Source organism: Adelges cooleyi, unplaced genomic scaffold, assembly GCF_023614345.1.
Source record: "Adelges cooleyi isolate 19-005CV unplaced genomic scaffold, UGA_ACOO_1.1 ACOO_flye_CR_arks_rails_tigmint_CR_PRNA_108, whole genome shotgun sequence".
Taxonomy (NCBI): Eukaryota; Metazoa; Arthropoda; class Insecta; order Hemiptera; family Adelgidae; genus Adelges; species Adelges cooleyi.
Window position 1 is genome coordinate 6,154,580 of NW_026095761.1, and position 22,500 is coordinate 6,177,079.

Below are 22,500 nucleotides of genomic sequence, written 5' to 3' on the forward strand. Positions count from 1 at the left end.
GCCCGTATACGGGCGACCGATACTCGCATGCGACTTCTATACATGGCCATAACCTTAAAATCCACGGATGGTAACATTTACACGGTTGTTTTGTGTGCGGTCGCGTAAACGTGCTGCTACCAAAAACGAAATCGGCTGTTATTGTTTTTCACGTTGATGAGAATGTCGAGGAAAGGCTTCAGTCGCGCTTTTAATTTTCTGACGGCGCATCTGCCGACGAACAACAGGAAAAGTGCATTCACGCTCGAATGGTAAATGCATTGATGTAATCATCAATCCTGACCTTGAAATACACACTGGTTTTCAGTAGCGAAGTACCGGAATAAGTAATTAAAAGGATCACACGTGACACGTCATTGCATAATACACAATGCACTTTACGGTAGGTGTAATGTTATAAAAGACAAGCTCTAATATACCCATGTAAGTATACAACGTGCGCCTATAGTGTCCTGTACTAGTAGTACCTAATTCTACCGACTAGTACATTTGGCGAACGCCGTGTTCTAATTCAATTTAACCGCTTAATCATTCTATTGTACAGTCGAATTACACGCCTAACAACTGTCATCAACGTTCCAAGGTTTATCCTTAAACATTCAAATAATATGTGCAGTGTGCACTATTATACTATCGAGCGTAACACTCACTTCATGAGTCATATACACAGTTTTTCGTCCTGCTATTCCGACGTTTAATTATAGGCAATAATGGTACCTAATACTAGTATAGCGCTCAACACAAAACAAGACACTGGACGTTTTCAAATCTATTTCACAAGTTTTATCGCATCATTAGGTCGGTTAGTGCGTTACACTGTTCGAGTAGGTATATTGTCTGGAAAACGATTTAGATACCTAACTGTTTGTATTGTTTGTACGCGGTAAGCAAAGAAACGCTACGGCAAATTTATGACGGCGATGCACAAGAAACTATGAAAACAAAATATATTCGTGGGTTGAAGAATAACAAATAATAATCATTATGCAGACAACGATTTGCTTATTTACATAGTATGGTAATAATATACATTATACAGTGTATAGAAAAGTGCGACGGTCAATCGGTAACCGATGGTCGAGTCATAGGCATCGTATTATTATTATTATTATTATTATTAAAGAGGATCCAATAATATACGAATGGGCATAGATGGTAGATGCTATATTGGTATTATTTTTGTTCGATACCGGATGGATACTTAAAATGGCTCTGGGCAACAGGCAATAGGAAACAAGGTATTCGATTTGACTATGTGGTTCATAGAAGCAAGCGAGTTTGGGGAGGGGGTGAAAGTGACGACTCCTTTCTTTGCGTGATCGCACGCCCGCTATAAAATAATAAAACAACATTATTATAACCGTTATCGTACCTTGTAAGACATATTTATTTGCGCGAGATCCCTGAGTAAAAGTTACGTTGCCGTGTAAGATAAATAAAACATGACGGCGTAACCCGTTGAACTTAACCCCCGAGGGAAAGTCGGTATTGAACGGTTGACCTTGGCCGTCGTCGAGATTACAATTAATTTGTACTCGAATCACACGTGTATTTGCGTTCCAGTCTCTCGATGGTTATAGGTAATCTTTGCAGATGCATCTTTGACGTGTGCTGGCATAGACCATAGGCCATGTATATAAGACGTCGGTATGTCGTGTGAAAGTGGTCAGACGGGCTACGGAAGATTCGCCTAACTTAAAACGACAATAACACATTTTTTGCGACCAGTTTTCACTTTTTGAAATACATATAGTGATTAATTCGGAGAAATTCAAATTCGGTTAATAATTATTTATGGGTCAAGCGATACGAAAGAATTCGTAACGCCACGTGTCACAATTTTGAATGCCTCGGGCTTAGAGGTAACCAAACAACCGAAAGGACTCTGCAGTACTTTTCCTAATACCTATTTGTCATCTGACCTGAACTGGAATCTGTTACAAACCGCTAACAGGAAGTGGGTTATAGCTAAGAAAACTAATAAAGGAAGCTATTGACAAAGGCCAATACAAATACCACGAAGGTGACTTCGCGTTTCATATCCAACATTTAGTAGAAGTCACTATAGATAAACGAAAATTGTAAAAAGTATTGTTTTACTTTTACTATTTTTTTTCATTAACTAGGTATTTACTTGTTTTTATCACAATTGGCAATTGTCTTGTACTATTTTTGTATTTGTGATTACAAATTTAAAATTTTGAATTTGTAGCCAGTCGCTAGACGAGAGTCTTAAAAAATCTTTGTCATATTTGCCAGGGTGACCTTACAAATTTGACATTTTTATTTAGGTAATTATTAACTCATGGACACAAACTATGCACCGCAATACCGTTGTAGTTGTGGTTTTTTTACGGATAATCAAGATCATTTAGAATAATATGTTACCGGGTATTAAATATAGTTCTTATCTTGTCGTTGGATCGCTTACTTACATTTTTATACTTGGGACTACAAGGCCGATAAAAAAAATTAGTAAATTAAGGCGATTAAGCGCATGCACGTCGAACGCGATTGTAAATCTACAAACCGAGTCACGTGTTCTGTGAGCATAATTATGGTTTTTGTTAGGTACAACCCAAGCGCAAACGGTTGTCTGGAGAAGAAGACATACCGTTTAAAAGATTTGGTATTTTATTTTTTTCGAAGTTACAATTTATGTAATTTATAAACAAGCTAAAGAACTCAAGAATGTAACCAGGTGTAATAGATTCGTTTACAACAAAAGTAATTGTCGACTTAAACGTTTAAACGTTTCGTAGTCTATTATAAATATATCATATAAAATATTATATAGCCACGATTGTTACGGACCGATGAAGATTAACAGGATAACAGATTAACTATACATTATGACCGTGCAACTTTACAATGCTTTCCATTAATGAAATAATATCTTTATTCATGAAAAAACAAAATGCTTGTGTAAATACCTAATACAGGCCGTTGCCCTGATTGAAACAACCATCACTCTTGTGATTTTAAACACTGAGACGTTTATATACTATGGCTAATAATATTGGTCCTGTGGCTATTTTTTAAATTTGTTTCGTATATGAACAAAGAATTATAACTATTACGTTTTTAAAATGTTTAATAAGGTTAATGAAAGCTTACCAAAAATATTTACCTTTATATTTTTAAACCCGACCGTGAGTTTTAATTTGGTTTTGCGGTATCATCACGGAGTTCACGTCATACTACTTTCGCGTAGTACGAATGAAGTGTATCATTAAAAATCGTCTGTTTTTTTAATTAGTTTGGGATAGATTAAAAATTAATTAATATACCCGTTACAGATTTAAATCAGTCGTACACGCATACGTTTCCACCGCACCTATACACATGGAATACAATAATTTATTGAAGAGTAACTATATACTAATCTCTAGTGATCTCGGGAGAAAAAACCGCGTGTATATCTGTTGCAATCTTCAATGGCTTTCTACTCGGCAAGCCGGCGGAATGTTTAATTGTGTTTACCGGATCAACGCACTTACACACCTTAAATAGCTGTTGTTGTCATCGGTCTAATGTGGAATAACGTTCAGATTATAATAGTTTATTTGCGTGGCACTATTTCAATCGCGTTCTTAACTGTTTTCCATTTCTTAGTATGTAACAGACAACTAATTTACATAACTATTGGGAAATTTATCGATACTATTATTAATGGCATCGAACGCTGTTTGGCAAATATACAAGTTTCACATCTATGACATATTGTGAAAAAACAAAAACAATATGAGACGCCATGTACATATTACCATTTAATGATTGATTATGTAATTCTTCACTACAATTTTCTCTAGTACCTAGCAACTTTATATGTATATATTATAAATGTTTAACTTGGTCATTGGGTATGCATGCTTTGAAAGAAAATATTTTCCTATACTAATAGGTCAGATAAATTATACTTAGCAAACCCGCATTTATCACTGTCAAGCTTGGGGGTATTTTCAAAGTAATGTTTATAATGTAATATCATCGAGTAATTTAGTTTTTGCTAGTTGAGAAATAATTATACGAATCTTCATCTGTGCATTTAAAATACATACAAGTTAATAATTATTATTAAATATAGGTAAATTCATAATTACAACAGATTTAAGAGAATAAAAAGAATGTATAAGTAATGATGAGCGGTGACGGATTCCAGTTAATGGTTAATGATGGCTAAACCGTTAAATGTTGAGCGTGTATAGATTGAAATTGTTAAGTTAAAACAAATATTGGTTTAGTTATTTTGTAATGAAATACGAATCTGATGTTAGTAACCTCAGTCCTCCGAGCAATGGTAATTGGATATAAATGACGATAAGTATTATACAATTTGCTAAAAGTTGAGACGATTTTGCACGGAACAAAATTATATTTTCTTCAGTTCTTAAATAAACACTTTTATACTTTCGTACATGGAGTATGTAAGAGTATTTTAGTAGATTATCCATTGAAAACTTTATTGACGGTAGAAAAAACGTCATCATAAAAAAAAATTATTAAGAAAGAAATAAGTGCGTTTTAGGACACAACGAGGTCTAGCTGACACATTTCTGTAACAAATAAAATATGTAGTTAATATAGTTTTTGTTCATTATCGTTTTGGTGCCGAAACTATATTGTAACGTTGAGTTTAAAATAAAATAAAATTCCAAAGAGCCGAAAACACCACATATAAAGCCCCGAGCTCAATTCGAGCGATTCGAAGATATTTGCACACGTTGTTGTTGTTGTTGTTCTTATAACAAATAGAGTCGAATAAGTTGCACGGGGAATCGTGATCCAATAGAATGCGGTTGAGCTCAGCACGTGGGAAGAAACCGCCAAAACGCCCATTGAATCAGTTTATCGGACGTTACTCGAACTCGCTGGCATCCGAGCAATTAGCAACACCGTTCGTTTCTGTTACATTGTCCAGTCACGAAAGATCAATCATTCACTGAAGACTCGAGTTCAATTTTTGTTTTGTTTTACAGTCGGTAATTTAAAGCAGAGGGATACAAAAAAGAACAGTGCTGCTGTCGACTTCCATTATTGTCATAATGGATGACGGTTGTAACCTCGACGACGTGCCGAGATAACCGTACTCGATGGGCACACCTCGTTTATCAATCCGGTGTACATAATGTATAATAACAATGGTAGTAATATAATCACTATTATTAATAATTGATTCGTCCGACAATTGATCCAACGCTGCTGAGGTGTACCTCATAAACTTTTAATGAGACCGGTCGAAACTAGAAAGAAACCGTATGGAGATATCTCTATAGTGCGACTCGGTCATTATGATAAAAGACATATTGTCTTTGGTTGGGGGTCTAACTGAAATTCATAAGACGCTTTTTGTGTAACATTTTGTTACTGATAAGAGAATCAGTGTTTAAGGCAAACAACTGATCATAAGACAAGGTGATGATCCAATATTGTCTGAGACCTGAGCAAGCAAATGACATTGTGTTTTTTGAAACGGTTTGGTTACATCATGGTGTCCACGTGAAAATTATTCATATAATTTATTTTAGCTATCCGATGTTTACAAAATATTTTCAATTTAATTGCTGCCAAGAAATACGTTAATTATTATTATTTCTTTAGATGGAAAATCTGCTTCATATGGTGTTTAAAGCATAATATTTATGTTAACCTTCTACGGTATTGGTTCCAAATGACGGTGGTTTTCTATTTGCGTCAAACGCCATTGTATATAATTATGTTACTTTAGTTTGTTGTTGTTTTCAACTACAATATTATTAGCTCAAAGTACTGAACAGGAACAATTCAAACAACTTTTTGCTAGGACTTAACATTCATCTAGGTTTTTGACAAAATTACCATATAATGTAAAAAGGACATTAAATTCCGGGGGACAAAGTACAAACTCTACTAGAAATAAAAATTAAGGGTGAGTTTGCTAAAATATTTTTACCCGATCATCACACTTTGGTCGCAATTTTTTCTTTGAACTATAATAATAAGAATTCTAATAAAATTAAAATTTTAAATATTTTTGATAATAATTATTAGTTATTCCTCATTATTTTTTGTTTTAATTATGATATCAATGAAATAATTTGTTACCTTTTATTTATATTAGGTTAGGTCTCGGCTAACAGAAAAAAAAATGTAAATAATTGTATTATAATTATAACGAACTGATATCTTTAGGTTTGGAAATTCAAAGTAGATTTCGCAATTACCAGATTAATATATTTAAATCGTTTCCAACGAATATCTGACATGATGAAATAATAACTGATATGCTTTAAGTATGAAATACGGGTAATATAAATAAGGATATGCACTATAATTAACTAGCCAAGGTTCTTTGTGAATTTAGTTCACATATGATCTGAGCACCAGACTCGTTGATGTTATCCGAGTAATCGACACAATGAGACGTAACGGTCAAACGGCCATCTTGGGAGTTATGAAATACTTAACTCAGATATATTTAGTTCATGTGTAGATGATTTTCGCTTGTCTGCAAATATTTATGTTGAAATTTCAAACTATTACTGTCTTAGTTTTTGGATGTAAGCCTAATTGACCGTTCAATTAGCAAATTATATATTATCACTAGCGGTCAGTATATTTTTTTAATTTATGTAAAAATGTACAATTATCGATTTACGCAAATAATTATCGCCAGAGGCTAGCTTACTTTTTATGTACCTTAATTATACACCGTCGTTATAGGAAATAATAAAAAATAGTTCTTCAATTCTCACTTTTTACATTAAATTGCTTTCGGTATGGAAACGTCTATACAAGATAATATCATAAAGGAAATTATACATTTTCTTTCCTTATGTCATCTATTGAGGTTTTATAAGTTTAAAAAACAAAATCGATTATACCGACATTTTTTTTTTTTGTTTCGCTCTCGTTATGTTTTTTTTTTGCCTACGGTAAACAAAGAATGGTATCTGTGGTAGGTACCGCGGATAATTGTTCGGATTAGTTCGGGATAGGTGCCAACGATTAAGTATAGCGATTCGGCTCAAATGACCGTTCACAAAATATATATTTTGTACATTTTATACACATTATGTATATATGTAAGCACGAAAACCTGCTGACTTCCTGTTGCTGTAGCGCACCCACGCATAATCAAATAATACATTGGTCGATGTGGTGTCGCCATTGACTCAAGAACTAGTTTTACTTCGTCTTATTAAATATTACCTACTCCGTGGGTGTGAACGTCAACACGTGAAATATATCATTGTACATCGTTAATAGAATCGACGATATAATTTTAGCCAAAATCGACAGGTTTACGCATAAATTATTAGTTGACTTCCAAAATTATAGTCACGTCCAAGACCAAGATCAAGATACAATTAACACACATAGTTTAGTTATATTATCATCATCAGATGTACGTTAAAACGTAGGTACTCCGCAATATATTGTTTTGCAATGGTACGTATACCGCACAATTAGCAACCACACAATTCACAACGTATAACAAAAAATAATAATAATATATAATGGGTATAAAGTTATTGTAAACGAGTTAAAAAGTCTAGGAGTTTGCTGCTCGTCTTCGTGTTCATCCGCACCTACGGTGTGACCTGTAAAACACAATATCAGCGCACGATGCTCTCACACACATGCTATTAAACTATAGCGAATTTCACAACACCAATATAATATAGGTCCGAGTCTCTTCACTCGACGCGTCGGCTCATTAAGTGCGTTGCCAAACGTTAAGGACATTCAATGCTCCACTCCGGGCCAAAACAAAAGTCTGCCGATACCGCATTTAATATGTCTGTACATAATATTATCAAAATGATTATCATCATTATAACGATAGGTGTTATGTATGAGGGTCAGCGACGTCTTCGATACCGAAACGTGGGTCGCACGCCGTCCGAATTACACAACAATAAATTACTATTTTGTTCTGGCCAACGTCGCGACAGTGCGGTGGTTGTGCAACTACTTCTTAACGACTTACAACTTTGTGACGTGTGAAAAACTGGCGGACGAATCGATATACCTACACATATTATATAGCAATTGGCCAATATAGAACAATTACATACATTTTCCCAATAGGTTTCAATATACCACTGCAATGCAACGATAATTATAATATGTATCAGTCGACTATATAATAGGCTACTGAACTAGCATACACTTTTTTTCGCGTTTTTAGTAGTAGAATTCAAAGGTCAATTTGAAGATTTATCAATTTTCATATTGACAGATGGAGTGAAACAAAACTCATCAAAAACCATTTGCCAAAAATAATGTCGCTCAAGGCAAATGTCTATGTTGCCTGCCCATAAATCCGGAATTATGGTAGGATTAAAATTAAATCTCATAGCATGAAATCTCATAAATTTGTATATCAAAGTGCAACTTTGATATACAAATTTCGATTTCTAAGTTATTTTTACTGCTTTTCAAATGATTCATATCGTTTGAATGTTTTTACTCAATCGTGAAAGTCTTACCGCAGTGTTAACGCGTTGTTAACAGTGTTAACGCCCGCAGTAGACAAGGTCCAGTTTTGTTTTCTATTATATACAAATGTGTGTGTGTGTGTGTTTATTTATGTGCACTGTCAATTTAATGGCTGACCGGGTCATTTCGTTGTGGCCAACCGGCCGGGGAAATTCTAAGTGCAGTGTATAATTATTACGCATATCAATGCGATTCCAAGTGACACTAGAGTGCCGAGTCGAATCGTCTGTTTAAATTAGTAACTTGTTTTTTTATTTTTTGCTTTTAGGCAGCATAACACTAATGTTAGATAACCACTGTGATCAGATCACAAACAAACGTCGTTAATGAATAAATCGAGTTTTTTTTTTAAATTAATTAAAAAAAAAAAAAAATATATATATATACATACATCTCGGAATCTGGTCGTGATAAGAAAATAAAGCAATAAATGTAAAAAAGTATACACTATGTATGTATTTGTTTTTTAACCTGTAAAACAACAGGGCGAGCAACGTCGTTCCGCTTACATTGGTTGTACAATTTCGATTACAAATGACTTATATGGCGGCATTAAATTATTTGACTTCCATATTATATTGTATGTGTCTGTGTATATTATAAGCGTGCACCAGCGTCGACGGTCAGTATTAAATGTAAGCGCAGGACCTCGGGTTTAACGACGTTTAACGCAAAGTCGGTGTAATTTGAAATTAAAGATTATACACAGGCAACATAGATACATCAATGGACAAGGAGTGGAAGCGTAATTCTGAGTAAGGATTAGGATTCATAGGGCTTCAAATTCTAGGAACGGGCCAACGCGCGGCACGGCGTGGGGTTAATCTTCGACATTAAAGATTGGGGCGGGCTCGAGTCTTAATACGTTAGTAAGTCTTGAAACAATCGTAAAACTCCGAGAAAACCCGTTTCTCTGCGGGCAAGTGGATATGAAAGGAAAAAAACCCCGATTGCATAATTCGGCGGATTTGGTGTGTCTATAAATGTAAGCACTGACTCATATTGTTTTGCTCAACAAACTTGTATAAGTAACCGATCTGGTTACGAAACGCACGGACATTTTAAAAATTGTTTGAAGTAAATAAATTTAAAAAAGATACTATTAGTTAATTTAAAGTTCCACATTTAAAATTTATAAATCACATCACCTGTATAGTTTATTGAAATATCAAATAAATATTATCTGTGATGTTATATTTAATACGACAGTCGTTGCGTGAATTTAAAGCTGTGATTTATAATAAGGCGTTCGTTGTGCAGCATCCGTATAATATGTTATCGTTAACGGTAAGATTATAATATACAATAAAGAATCATATATGTTTTAATCATATACAAAAAGGACACACTAATGCTACGATATTTTAATATATCATTCTGAAGTAAAACCGTAAAGTCGCCATAAAACACGAGAAACGCATTATATTCATTAGTTTAAAGGAATTATGTATTTTTATGTTTATGAAAATGTTTTGAACCATGACTTTTAACAGATAATTTCCAATTTTTTAAAATACATCAGCTTAAGGTATTTAAGTGTTCGTTAGTAGGAGTGACGTTTTTTTAACAATACATCAAAGTGTTTGTATTCACATGCTTAGTGGTCTTACTTATTCAACAAAAAAAAATTACTTTGACACTTCTACTAAACCCATGATACCGGTATAACATAAATCAAATAGTAGTCAATTTTTTAAATAACAAAGGTGTGTGTTGCAATACATAATATTTTATTATAAAATTGTACGACTTTTGTGTAAAAAATTAATTTTAATCTAACCGGCAAAATATGCATGCACATTAATTTATAATGGTTACAATGTCACAACAATAATATTCATTACTATTTATGAGCTCTTGCCGAGGGGGACGTCATAAAAGTTATATACTATATAATATATAGTATATAACGCCAGCATGTATTAAAGTGTACATTACTGTACCTGCATATCTAGTCTAGTCCCGTTCCACTGGCTCATATTAAATTAATTGTTAATTAATCATTAAATCGTTTTATATTAATTCAGTATTAATGGACGTCACAATATGGATATTTAATAATGATTTCGTCTTATGGAAACGTATAATTAGCCTAAGTCCTCCCCAACACGCCTCTAACTTAATTAGCACTCTTATAATAGTCATGTAATGAGCATGTAAGAAATTAAGCGACATTATAACACAGATAAGAAACACATCGTACAACGGTAAAATATATAATATTCGAATCGACGCTGATGGACATGGATTTGCCGCAGACGGGTTGTCAACCTTTGAAAATAAAAATAAAAAATTTTTTTTATTATTATTATTATCAGATACTAGTTTAACGGAGAAAGGAAATGTAATAATTTCAATTTACGAGGGTCACGATTTTAGTAAAAGAAAAAAACCTTCCGATGCACTATTGGTAAAAGGCAATTACAGTTAACAAGCACAACAATCACTTAATTCTTTGTTTATCTAATATATGCCTATATATATATATATGTTGCATAACATTTTTGAAAAAATATGCCGTAATTACATCGAATAACTGTTGTATGACAATTACAGTACACACCGCAAGTTAGAGCTACAAATTGACACACCTCACTCGATCTGATCAGCTGTATAGATATACATCTGATAGATGTATAGTTTTTTTATCACATTTAAAGTGAAAACTAAAAAAAAAACTATTTAAAATTATGAAAATGATTGTTCGACTAACTTGCTGATAGGCGTAAACAGACGCAACGTTGATTTTTAGTTTGAATTATTCATCTTTTCCTGGACCAATTGAACGAGTACATTCTTTCTGTGAAATAATTATCTATTAGGATATGGTTTGTGCGATTTATCTCATATAGTGTCGTCGCCATTGTCGTACAAATGTCTTTCTCGTAACTTTTGCAATTATTCTCAAGTAAACCGTTGTAGTATAAAAATAAAGAATGCCACTATTTCGCAGTAAAATAAAATAGATAATAAAATAATAATGACAATCGTTAAAGACGTGAACTTGTGTACGCAGATCGGTGATGACTAATGACCTCTCAGGGGTCATGCTGGCTTGTGCGTGTGTCTTTGATTGATATTTAATACCATCGGATATTAAAAAAATAACTAACTTTTATAAAAGAATACGATATTGCACCCGTTCGGCAGAATTAATATCTCATTTGTCTTGCAGAAAAATAATGTGCCTATTGTCATATTGTGCCGCTGACCTCCCGGTCGGCAACAAAGCGTTTGTCATCAAAAGTGTGTCCTTCGTATCGTTTGATTTATGAGTGCTGGGAACAGTGTGAACCAAAAATTAATAATAAATAGAAAATCTATTGTGTAGACGTTTGCAGTTGCTTCTTTAAACGTACATGATAATAATTGTATTGGTGGGGGAAAAATTTATTCTCTTCAACTAATCTATAAATTATTTACTTTATGTGTGATTTAAAAACACAACCATCGTCAATATTACTCTATTTTGTTTGATACATAATAAATAATGAGAACAATCTTTTAAAAGTCAATCAAAATGCTTTTTACTTTCCATAATGTTTTTTTTAATTAATAATATGGGAGTGGCTTTTTATAATTTGTGTAACTTTTACCCAACCTAAATGTATATTTTATTTCCCCCATATTTCCATTATCACCAACATCATGTAGCATAACAGGCCTTGAAAGCCCAACGCTATCATCATGCCAATATCATGCCACCATGAGATGCCATGATATTTCCCTTATGTGATTGATTGTAATATATGGTTTTAAACTATCACGTCATCTAATCATTTTTGAAATTAATCAGTATGAAAAACTGAAAAATATATTTTGGATATTTTAGTTGTTATTACTTTTATGAGTTTGTCTAATTTCATGATCCCTAACAATTTTATAATTCCATTACAAATATATTAGAATTGCAAAATGTATATTATATATTTTCATAAAAAGCTTGTTCAGTACTCTGTTTATCTCAACAAAGCAGTCACTTATTCAATGATTATATCGCACAATTAATTTTTCTAATTTAAACGTCTACTAATGATATTTATTTATTCATAGATTTGTAAATTTCATTCGGTAAAGCTTTAAAATAATAAGAAAACAGGGTTTTTAGACAATTATGCCACGGGAAAAATGATTAACTCTACCTAATTGTCGTCAATTTAAGAATAAGAAAATGCTACGTTTGGATAGAAAATTAGTTTGGCATGATGATTTGAAATGACTATACAATAAGCTATTGTTAACAAAACTACCAAAATATCAGAACAATTTGACATGTTATATTATTAAGTACATAATCATAATATTAGAAAAAAAGTATATTGAGAAATTGGGCGAAAGGCTTTTTTTTGCCGGCGCGCACGTTTATTGCCTATCTGAATCGCCGCTTTATGATTAAATGTTTATCCCACGTGACTTCAAATATTTCAACAACATAACTGTGTGCCGAGTCTGAGCAATTCGCTTTTAACTGTAAAATTATTTTATTCATAATAACCACGTGTAATTAATTATTGAACATTGTATTAATTATGTGTAATTATTTAAATTAATAATTAAGATAACCAACCTAACACATTGTGTTACTATACTCAAGCAAGTTAAATCATTCATACCAATAATAATAATAATTTTATTATAATTTTAGTTCGGCATTTTTTTATCAAAGTAATTTTAGAACTAAAGGATTTTTATATGATTTTGAAGGGTTATGCTTCATAATATATTTTTTTTAATAACTCTTTAGGTAACTATAAAATCATTACAAATAAAAAAATGTTTTATCGATAAATACTATATAATAAAAAAACTTGTTATTGGAGAAGCTATGATTTTGTATTCCCACAAGACCCGATGAACATAATCATGGAGTTGACGGATGTCGAGTAATCGAGGCTAAACTGTATTCGTAATGAACAAACAACATATTTTATTAGGCTGTTAGTGTATTTCTAACGGTGTGAGTTAAAAAACACAAGAACGCCGTGTCGTATATAGGATAGAACAGCTCTTACAAAAATGTCTTTTGTAATATAATAATAAACCTAAGTCACACGTTGAACAGTTCAAATTTATCTACTTCGTTAATTCTTGAATTATTATACAAAAAACACTCTTTTACGGAAACACTCGGTGTACTGTAATTAAACTGGCCAATGTGTATACACCTAACTTGTAACAGCATTAGCGTTCAACGTCTCGATGTAAGCGGAAGAAAACACTCGCGTGAATTCCGTTTGCATTAATGAAACGTTCACACATATTAGCACTTATCTATGTATATATATATACGACTGTAGTTATTATCTTCATCCGGACGGCGACCTCACAAACGACCACTTTTATACATTGAACGTGCGTATTACGGGTGCTCGGTTCAGACACATTTATAATAAACGTTGCATACCGACTGTATAATTTTAGACAACCTTTAACGCCATGTGTACTTCCTATACTTCTCGACTTGAAACGGTCACGGAATTCTGCACGCTGGCCTTAGCACGTTTTAAGTCTGTTCCTTAGTAAGGATATAATAATAGATATTTCTAGTACATGTAAAAAAAAAAAAAAACAATATGTTAAAAAAATGAATTACAATACATATTACTATCGATAACGGCCGGATTTAATATAAATAGACGGTTCTTATGTTTTAATGAGCAAATATTAACCATATAACTTGTATATTCAAATGTGTATTAATTTAATAATTATACCAAAGTACAGTGATCCAAAGAGCGCTGTAACCAAACGGAAAGCCTGAACAAAATTCAACATATTATGTAATTAATGTTGCGTTATAACTATGTTTTTAAATATTAAATGTTGTTTATTATGAGTCTTTAAATGTGCATTACCTGTATAATTCTTTTTGCAAATTAAAGAATTAAACCCGTGTATATCTATTGTGAATATTATGATACTCATTGTATTAAGAAATGTAATATTTTCATTTTCGCAAAATGCGTTTTACACGTTCTATGCGGAGTTTAGAACAAATGCACCTATTACGAAATCGTATAAGGATGACATCTTGGAGGAATTATTATATCCTATTTTAAAATAAGACCTAAAAAATATAATTACTGTTTTAAAAAGTAAAAAAAGTTTTTTTTAACATTTAATATTAAGTTAAATACTTAACATATTAAATAACAGCTGTGATATTATCTCCAAAATCTTTAGGTTTCATTACAGATGTTTTCTCTTTAAAACCACCACGGGCCGAGTAAAAAATTCATTCTGCGTCGATATGTTTATATGAAAAATAAAATATGTTTTTATTTCGCTTTCGAGGATGCTGTGATAATCAAACACAAAAATAAATGACCAAAAATGAGTCATAACCGCCGTACTAAATATAATAATTACACATTACACTTTAAGCTTTAAATTAACATTTTCCAAAAATCGCCTACACCGGGTATATGTTATAACTTATGTTTAATCATTTGGTTAATTCAATGTAGAATTATTTTGTGGCTGCTTCGTTCTGTGTGTTGTTACATTCTGTGATACACCCATTGTGATATTATAACATTATGCGTGTAGCACCATGTAGAGTACTCAGTGTTCGATCAGCTCTAATTTGGTTATTGCCATGTAGTGGGAAATTTTCTATGCTGAATCTTTAAGGTGTATCGGTTGTGTAGCGCTAACAATGACAGTAGGTAAAGAAAGGTACACCGTTTCGTCTTAAGACGGTGGTGCAGAACGTGTCGTGTACATACACCTAGCTTCGGTATATGAATAGAATATGGTTGAATAGCGGTTGTGTATACCTTGTAGTGGTCGGCATTAGACTAAATTAAACCATTGAATGTTTCAGATGACTGAAGTGACGACCAGGAACGTCGATTATGGAACATCTGCCACTGCTATTATCGATGACAGCGACAAAAAAGTCTTGTCCGTCAGACGCTACGAGGCGAAACCACCGGAAAACTTAGATTTGGTAAGAGCATTATGTTTAAATGAAATCCGTCTATTCCTCTGGGATGTAACCATTATACAGCGTGTTTCAAGTTTTAAGTAAATGATTATGGTTTTTTTTTTAAATTTAAATTAACTAGAAACGTGATCACACAAAAATAAAACACTATTCTTGAAATTTTTTAAATGTGTAATGTACAAAAAGCTAATGAAAAATTCATACAGATTGTATAGAAATATTAAAGCAGGGTAAGCGATTAAATCTTGATAATTACCATTTACCGTGGAAAACGTTTTATTTTAATAAATGAAACAACTATAATCTATTCTGGTACTAGAGCTAAACGGTTTTAATGAAACAAATTGAATAACATACAACATATATTATAAACCTTTTAGGTTAAATACGGTAGAAACTTAGATATCTTGTTCATTAAAAAATATCAAAAGGAGGTCGAACATAATAACGATCAAGATCCATAGTAGTAGTATTTTATAATGTACATTTACACTAGGGTCATAACTTGGGCGAGATAGCTGTTGACCATAAGTTAAAGCGTAGCGTTGTATTTATAATATACATTTTTATCTATATATATATATATATATATATATATATATTATAATATATGTGTGTATCAAATAAGAGTGTAGATGTAAATCGATACGTATCGTTTATGTACTTTCTAACGATCCATTTATGCGGTCTGATACATAAAATCATCTTATGTTTTATTACCACAACTTTTCTTGATGTTCGTATGGTATAATGTGTTTTGCGTTATTAGAACATAACAATATAGTTTAATTATATGTTTGTATATACCTAGACACCTGTCAATGCCTAATACATTGAAGTATTTTATCGTATGCGGCTTGGCCGACAACTACACTGTTAATGCAAAGTTTACGCCTGTATATGTATTATTACCCGTAAACTGTTATAAAACAACAGGGTACCGGTAAGCTTAAATAAAAGTAATACTTTGGCATTAGAAAATATATTATACAAGAATGGACCGTTAAAATGCATGAAAGCCAAATGTTTTAATAAAAATAACTAAATTCTAAGGGAATGCAGATACTGGCGTTATAACTATATAACGACCCTCTGTAAATCTGTTCGAATATCGAATATATGTAGTCATATCGATAGTGGCACCAGTAGTAAGTTTCGACAACAAATACAATTTACTTTTTAATACACAGGGAGTGTGACACGACCTTAAAATTTCTTTTTTTTAAAATTCAATTCACTTTAACATTTTTATACGCAGAATCATTTTTTTATGATTGGTGGAATGCTAGCGTTAGCAAACTTCTCGACCATTATTTTCTCACCTTTGCGCGGGGTTTCCATAAAAGTTAAAACAAACTCTATCCTCTGGCAGTGAAAAGTGAATGAGCTGTGTAGAAAGTGGAAGTAAGCGCGCTATAATATGCAAGAGCAGAAAATATACATTATAATATTACAGCAGTGTGGTGGCGGAGGCGGAGAGCATCGTTGCCGCCACCGCAACAACACGACGGTTAGCCGTTCAGTCTGTCCGTCCGTCGGCGAACCCGTCGCTCGCGCGTTGGCGGTAAACGTTTCATTTGAATTTAAACAAAATTGAACAAAAAAAAAAAAAAACCGCCCGTACGAATTGCCTTTATTAAATGTAAAAATGAAACGACGGGGTTGAACTATCAATGTTATAAAATACTCACATAAAACGACCCCGTAAGTCTGTTCGAATGGTAGTCATATTGATAGTGCCACCACCATCTACCCCCGACAGCGGCCATGGCATATATCCTCATCGCCCGTCCGCCAAAAGTCCCGGGGATAGATCCACCACGACCACGTCTATATCGTTTATGTCTTCCGACAATGACTCATCTTCATATTCGTTTTCGCAGGTCGACCCGGACAACCTGATCGCCACCACCAAAGAAGGTAAGCGCAATGATTTTTGTACTTACACTAAATTTAGTAAAGTCTTGAACCGGATGGACGTATCAGCCAAACTGATTTTTCGATTTTTGTAAAATATGGTTTCCTATAAAAGTTTATCGTGTTTTTCATATGTACATAAATTAAATCTAGCATAATTTTACACTCGAGTACATACTTTACTCGCTCTTAGTTAACCAACAACATTCTTTGACCCTCTAACATATGAAGGACTCTAAAGGATGTAAAATTACTCCATCGAAAAGTCAACGAACGATTGATACGTCCCTTTGTTCTAAACCGAAGATGCACATTAACTGCTTTTTATCTGCATGGCTTATTATTTATACAATCTCCTTAAGTATTAGGTAAGCGTTAAGTCCTCGACACGTTATAGAAGAGACGACTTATACTTGGATCATAACGAATACGTTATTTATATTGTATCAGTCGTCAAGTTTACTAATAAAAGATGCGTATCAACCAAGCATTTTCGATGTGGAGATATTTACAATAGTTGTCACACAATCGTACATAACACATAGGAAACAAAAACCTTCTTAATGGGCAACAACATTTTATCGGTTTAATTAATAGGATTCATTTAAGTTTTGTACCAAACGAAGTGCCCTGAAACGTCAAATATAATATCATTTTTTGGGATTTCAGCACTCGACTTATAGTACTCTGTCTTCTGGGCGAAATTAATGTCTTATTTTACTTAAGAGGGCCGATTTTCGATTTAAAATTTGGTATGCCTAAATTAAATTCAAATGTAATTCGGGAATTATCACTGAATTTTCAAATATAATAAAAAATAATTTTGGAGGTCTTCAAAAGAGAAAATTGAAAATCGCCTTCCAAAGAAACCTAGAACATTCGTCAACAAATGCATACATATTTTTAAAATTCAACATTGGGAAATATGTCTTTTTTAGTATAATATAGCTACATTTGTGGGTGTTTATTAAATTAAATAGGTTCTTATAATCATACACATAGATATATCGTGTACAGAGTATACTTTTCACTGTTGTTTATACAAAATGTATACACCATACACCTAACATATTTGCTAACCATAGTCCGTGTCAATTTCTTAATGTAGGGAAAAATGAAAACACGAGTAGTTCACCTACATAAAATTGTTACGGCAATCTGGTTATTAGAGATTCTACACAAGTGATTTTGTTTGAAATTTAATTTGGAAAAAAAAATGAATTAAAAACAACTGCGGCAAACCGTGAACATCATTAAGTCTAGAACTCGTATAGTTATTACTGAATGAATTATTTCCCCGGTAAAAAGTACATATACAATATGTTCTCATACCTATTATTTGCCTATTATCATTAACCTGAGAGAAAATGGAGTTGACAAAACGCCAATAAATCTTAATCGCTTGGTCAATTACTCAAGCATTTACCAACAATTACCTCAAGCATTTGGAATGTCCAACGTTAGTTTGCAGAAAAATGTGTGCGCAAGTACAAAATTAGCATAGACGTGAATAATTGCAGTCGTTTAACAGCACACGCTCAAACTCTACTACCATTGCATTTATAGACAGTCAATACAACGTACAAATAATATAATGAATTATTAAAAAAAAAATTAAACGCAATGAGTGGCGAATTGTCTTTCTATTCTTGGCGGGATTGCGTGCGTTCCGTTGACGCAAATCTTATATTATATGAAGTTTATAGACAAGTCACACGGGACTTAATACTGAAAACGATTCACGTACACGAATTCCATATTATAATACCTACACGATGGCGTATGTATCAACAAACGCATTTCTAAATAACGATAATAAAAATAATAATAATGTTCTTTGCACATCCACGACACAGTATGAATACCTAATAATAATAATATCATCGAATAGTGAAAACACAAAACGTTTCCAAGTCCAACGCGTCGTGTGCGACTATCGTCCACGAATATGGTAATTAATTTTTTTTTAAATAACTTTATTGCCACTATTCCTATTGCAATCAATTCCGCAAGTCGATAATCTTGACTCGATCGCCTAACATCGTGTGTACACATATATACTTATAATATTTCATAATATTGTGTTTACTACTCGAAAATGGCACGAAACAAAATTACAGCCGCAAAACAATCAACGTAACAAACGTCCATCATATTGGTTGAGTATTTACATTTTGGTTTTACTTGTATCACTCTAGTATAGCTGTAACGGGTGGAATTGATTTTAAATGTCTTATTTTTAGGAGTCCTTTAAACATCTAAATGCATCGCGATTAGTGTTAATGAATTTAGAAACAGGAGTGGACTGAAAAGAAGGTACCCAAATGTTAAGTAGAAGTAGGTAAATGTTATAAATAGAAGACATACAGCCATACAGGTGAGTGTAGTGAAAAAAGAAATAGTGACGGTTAGGCATTTGTGGAAGGAGAGGATATAGTTGGCTGACTCCATTTATATGAGGTAAGGTGCGAAAGAAGAAAAAAAGCCAATTGAATAAATTTATAATTCAGCGGGAAAGATTTTTCGCTCCACATAAAATTTTAAAAATGAAAAAACTTTGGTTTATTAAGATACAACCCTTTCATTTGTAGGCATTCTGGATTCATTTTTAATTGGGTAATTATGTGTATTTTCTAGGTTAGATTTTTCCTTTTTACCTTTGTAGATTTTTAGGTAGTTAATTAAGCTCTCATTATTGACAATTTGATTGCTTGAATGTTAATTTAAACTTGTGGAGGACAAGTGGCTGAGTAGGTATAGCGGCAGTGCGCTAGACCTTGTTGTCGTTGTTTCGACGTTTGGCTACGGATGGTCACTCACTTTAAGAAAAAAACTGTATAGAGATAGAGAGATATTACCAAGTACCAACCTCCACATAAACCTACTCCTGGTCAATAAAAGCCATGCGCAATAATGATAATAATAATAATTTTAACTTGAGTTACATGTTTGTCTAGTGTATTTGAGTAGGTAGGATTAATTTATGTGAGATATTTGGGTTGATAAAGTATAATTTTCTTTTACTCTATTAATATATCTTATAACGGGCAAGTTTACATATAATAAGTTATCAGAACCCTTCTTGGCGTAAGCTATAATATTGTTGATATACACTGAAACATTTACTCTGGCTCTTTGGTATATTGTGTTTAACTATTTAAACACAATCACAAGATAAAAACTGTTAATAAACTGTTAGTAATAATGTTGTGTAAGCACTAAGCTCTATAAGTAGGTGAAATGTTTTCACGACAAAAAAATAGGTTGGCCACTGTCGTTATTAATATAAAAAAATTGTCACATTTCAGTTTTTGACGGTTCAAGGGCGGATCGTTTGCGTTAACTGTTGAAGTTCGCAGGAAAAAAATGCATATTTCATACTGGTTAAATGCGATTGTATTTGTAAATTGTAGTGTAATATAGTACGACCAATACAGAGCATGGTGGACTCCTCCACTTATCGAATTTAGTGAAGCCATTACAATCATACTAAACCAATGAAATCCAGTACATTGTATTATATACTTATGCGATTAAGTACGACAATGGTAGATAATTTGGAATAACCTATATTTTTTAAATAAGGTAAACCAGCGGAAAGACCGAGTAAACACAAATCGGTGTCAAATTGCACGGACCGGATACCGTTGAATTTCCATTGCCAAATACAATAATATTACAAATGTTAGTGGATTTTGGGAGATTAAATGTAAGTCGCACCTTGAAGTACTATCGAAATCAGCGTACCGTAACGACAATTTTTACTCGCGTGACACTGTCAATTAATTTTATGTTATAGTAATTTGATTTATAGAAGTAATTTTGTTGACTACTCAACCGCTCACAATTCAACATTTTAGTATTGTTTATAGGCGTGAATCATCAAGGGAAACATAAAAAATATCGACACGACACATGAATCAATCAGTCTATAATTACAGAGCTCAACTCATCTTTGTAAACTATTTACTGATTATATTAATGAAAGGCAGATTACATTTTTATAAACAGTTAAATGTATCATTTATTTTTAATAACATAGCCTAGGTGGGATAATCTTAAAATTAGGCGCGAATCAAAGTCTATTCAATAATCTACTTAAACCGATTATCGACTATGGCTAAATATTTCAAAATCAAATTGTTTAATATCATCTTGCATTTATGTCATTATTCAGTTTCTTAGACTATTAAAAATTCATCATAATAACAATGTCATATAATTCATTTAAAAGAGGTGAATAGAAGTATTTTCTGTTGCATGTTGCCATGACAATTACTACTCTTGAAAAACTGTGTTTGTCCATAGATTGTAAGAAAAAAAACAATTTTTAAAGGAATATTAATAACACGTTTAGTAAGTACACTACAACCAATCGCCATGATGGTGTTATTCCTTGCACATTTCCTTATTAATATTCGTGACGTATCCTGAACACAATGGACGGATAAAAATCAATTTTTGTTTTGCAACCATTGCTTCGTTGCTTGCTAACGGACCGACGTTTAAACAATTATTACAAAACCCCAAAAATACTTCATAGCCTACACTGAAGGTATTCGGTTCGGCGGAATGGCAGTATGTCATTATCATTATTAAAACGTACAAGAATGTATTTTTAATTAAACATCGTCTACGGATGTTTGCAAATTATGGTGTATAACCTATGTTACCCGTATCAGTTACAAAGGAATACAAAGCGTGAAAGTTTGCTTTGTACATACAGCATATTATGACATGCTGTCATAGTTAGATATATAGTCTTATGTTATTACGTTTTTAAAAAATAAATATGACAATAATTTGTCAATATTTAAAACTTTAAAACTATTAAAAATACATTAGGTAGCTGTTTATGTATTTTTGATTAATGGCGCTTTGTTTGGTGGACATTTTTTGAAAATGTCTAAAGTTAGGTGATGTACATTCCAAAACTAGAGTACATAATATAAAAATCATATATTAATAAGAAGAAACCCCGTTTGGTGCTACATACACGATTTACTCGCCCCATTGATAATGAGATAGGTGACGTGGGAGCGTTTGAAGTGGTTGAAGTATTCAATAGAATTCCATGGAGTATTCTAGAAAATTCGATAATAATATTTGATAGATGTGTTGAAAAAAAATATTATCTATATCAGCTAGCA

General features: G+C 32.6%; 1 protein-coding gene across 2 annotated transcripts in view; it reads left to right on the forward strand.

The window, feature by feature from the left end:
- LOC126844933 (uncharacterized) overlaps positions 1-22,500 on the forward strand; it is a 62,769-nt gene that overhangs the window by 7,294 nt on the left and 32,975 nt on the right. Inside the window, exons 2-3 of one of the 2 annotated variants that reach the window (XM_050583451.1) lie at positions 15,311-15,436; positions 17,317-17,353. In XM_050583451.1, the coding sequence (XP_050439408.1) occupies positions 15,311-15,436; positions 17,317-17,353 (163 nt within the window). Of the gene's footprint in view, positions 1-15,310; positions 15,437-16,951; positions 17,354-22,500 lie in introns of those variants that run through there. The other variant, XM_050583442.1, reaches the window with a different exon arrangement.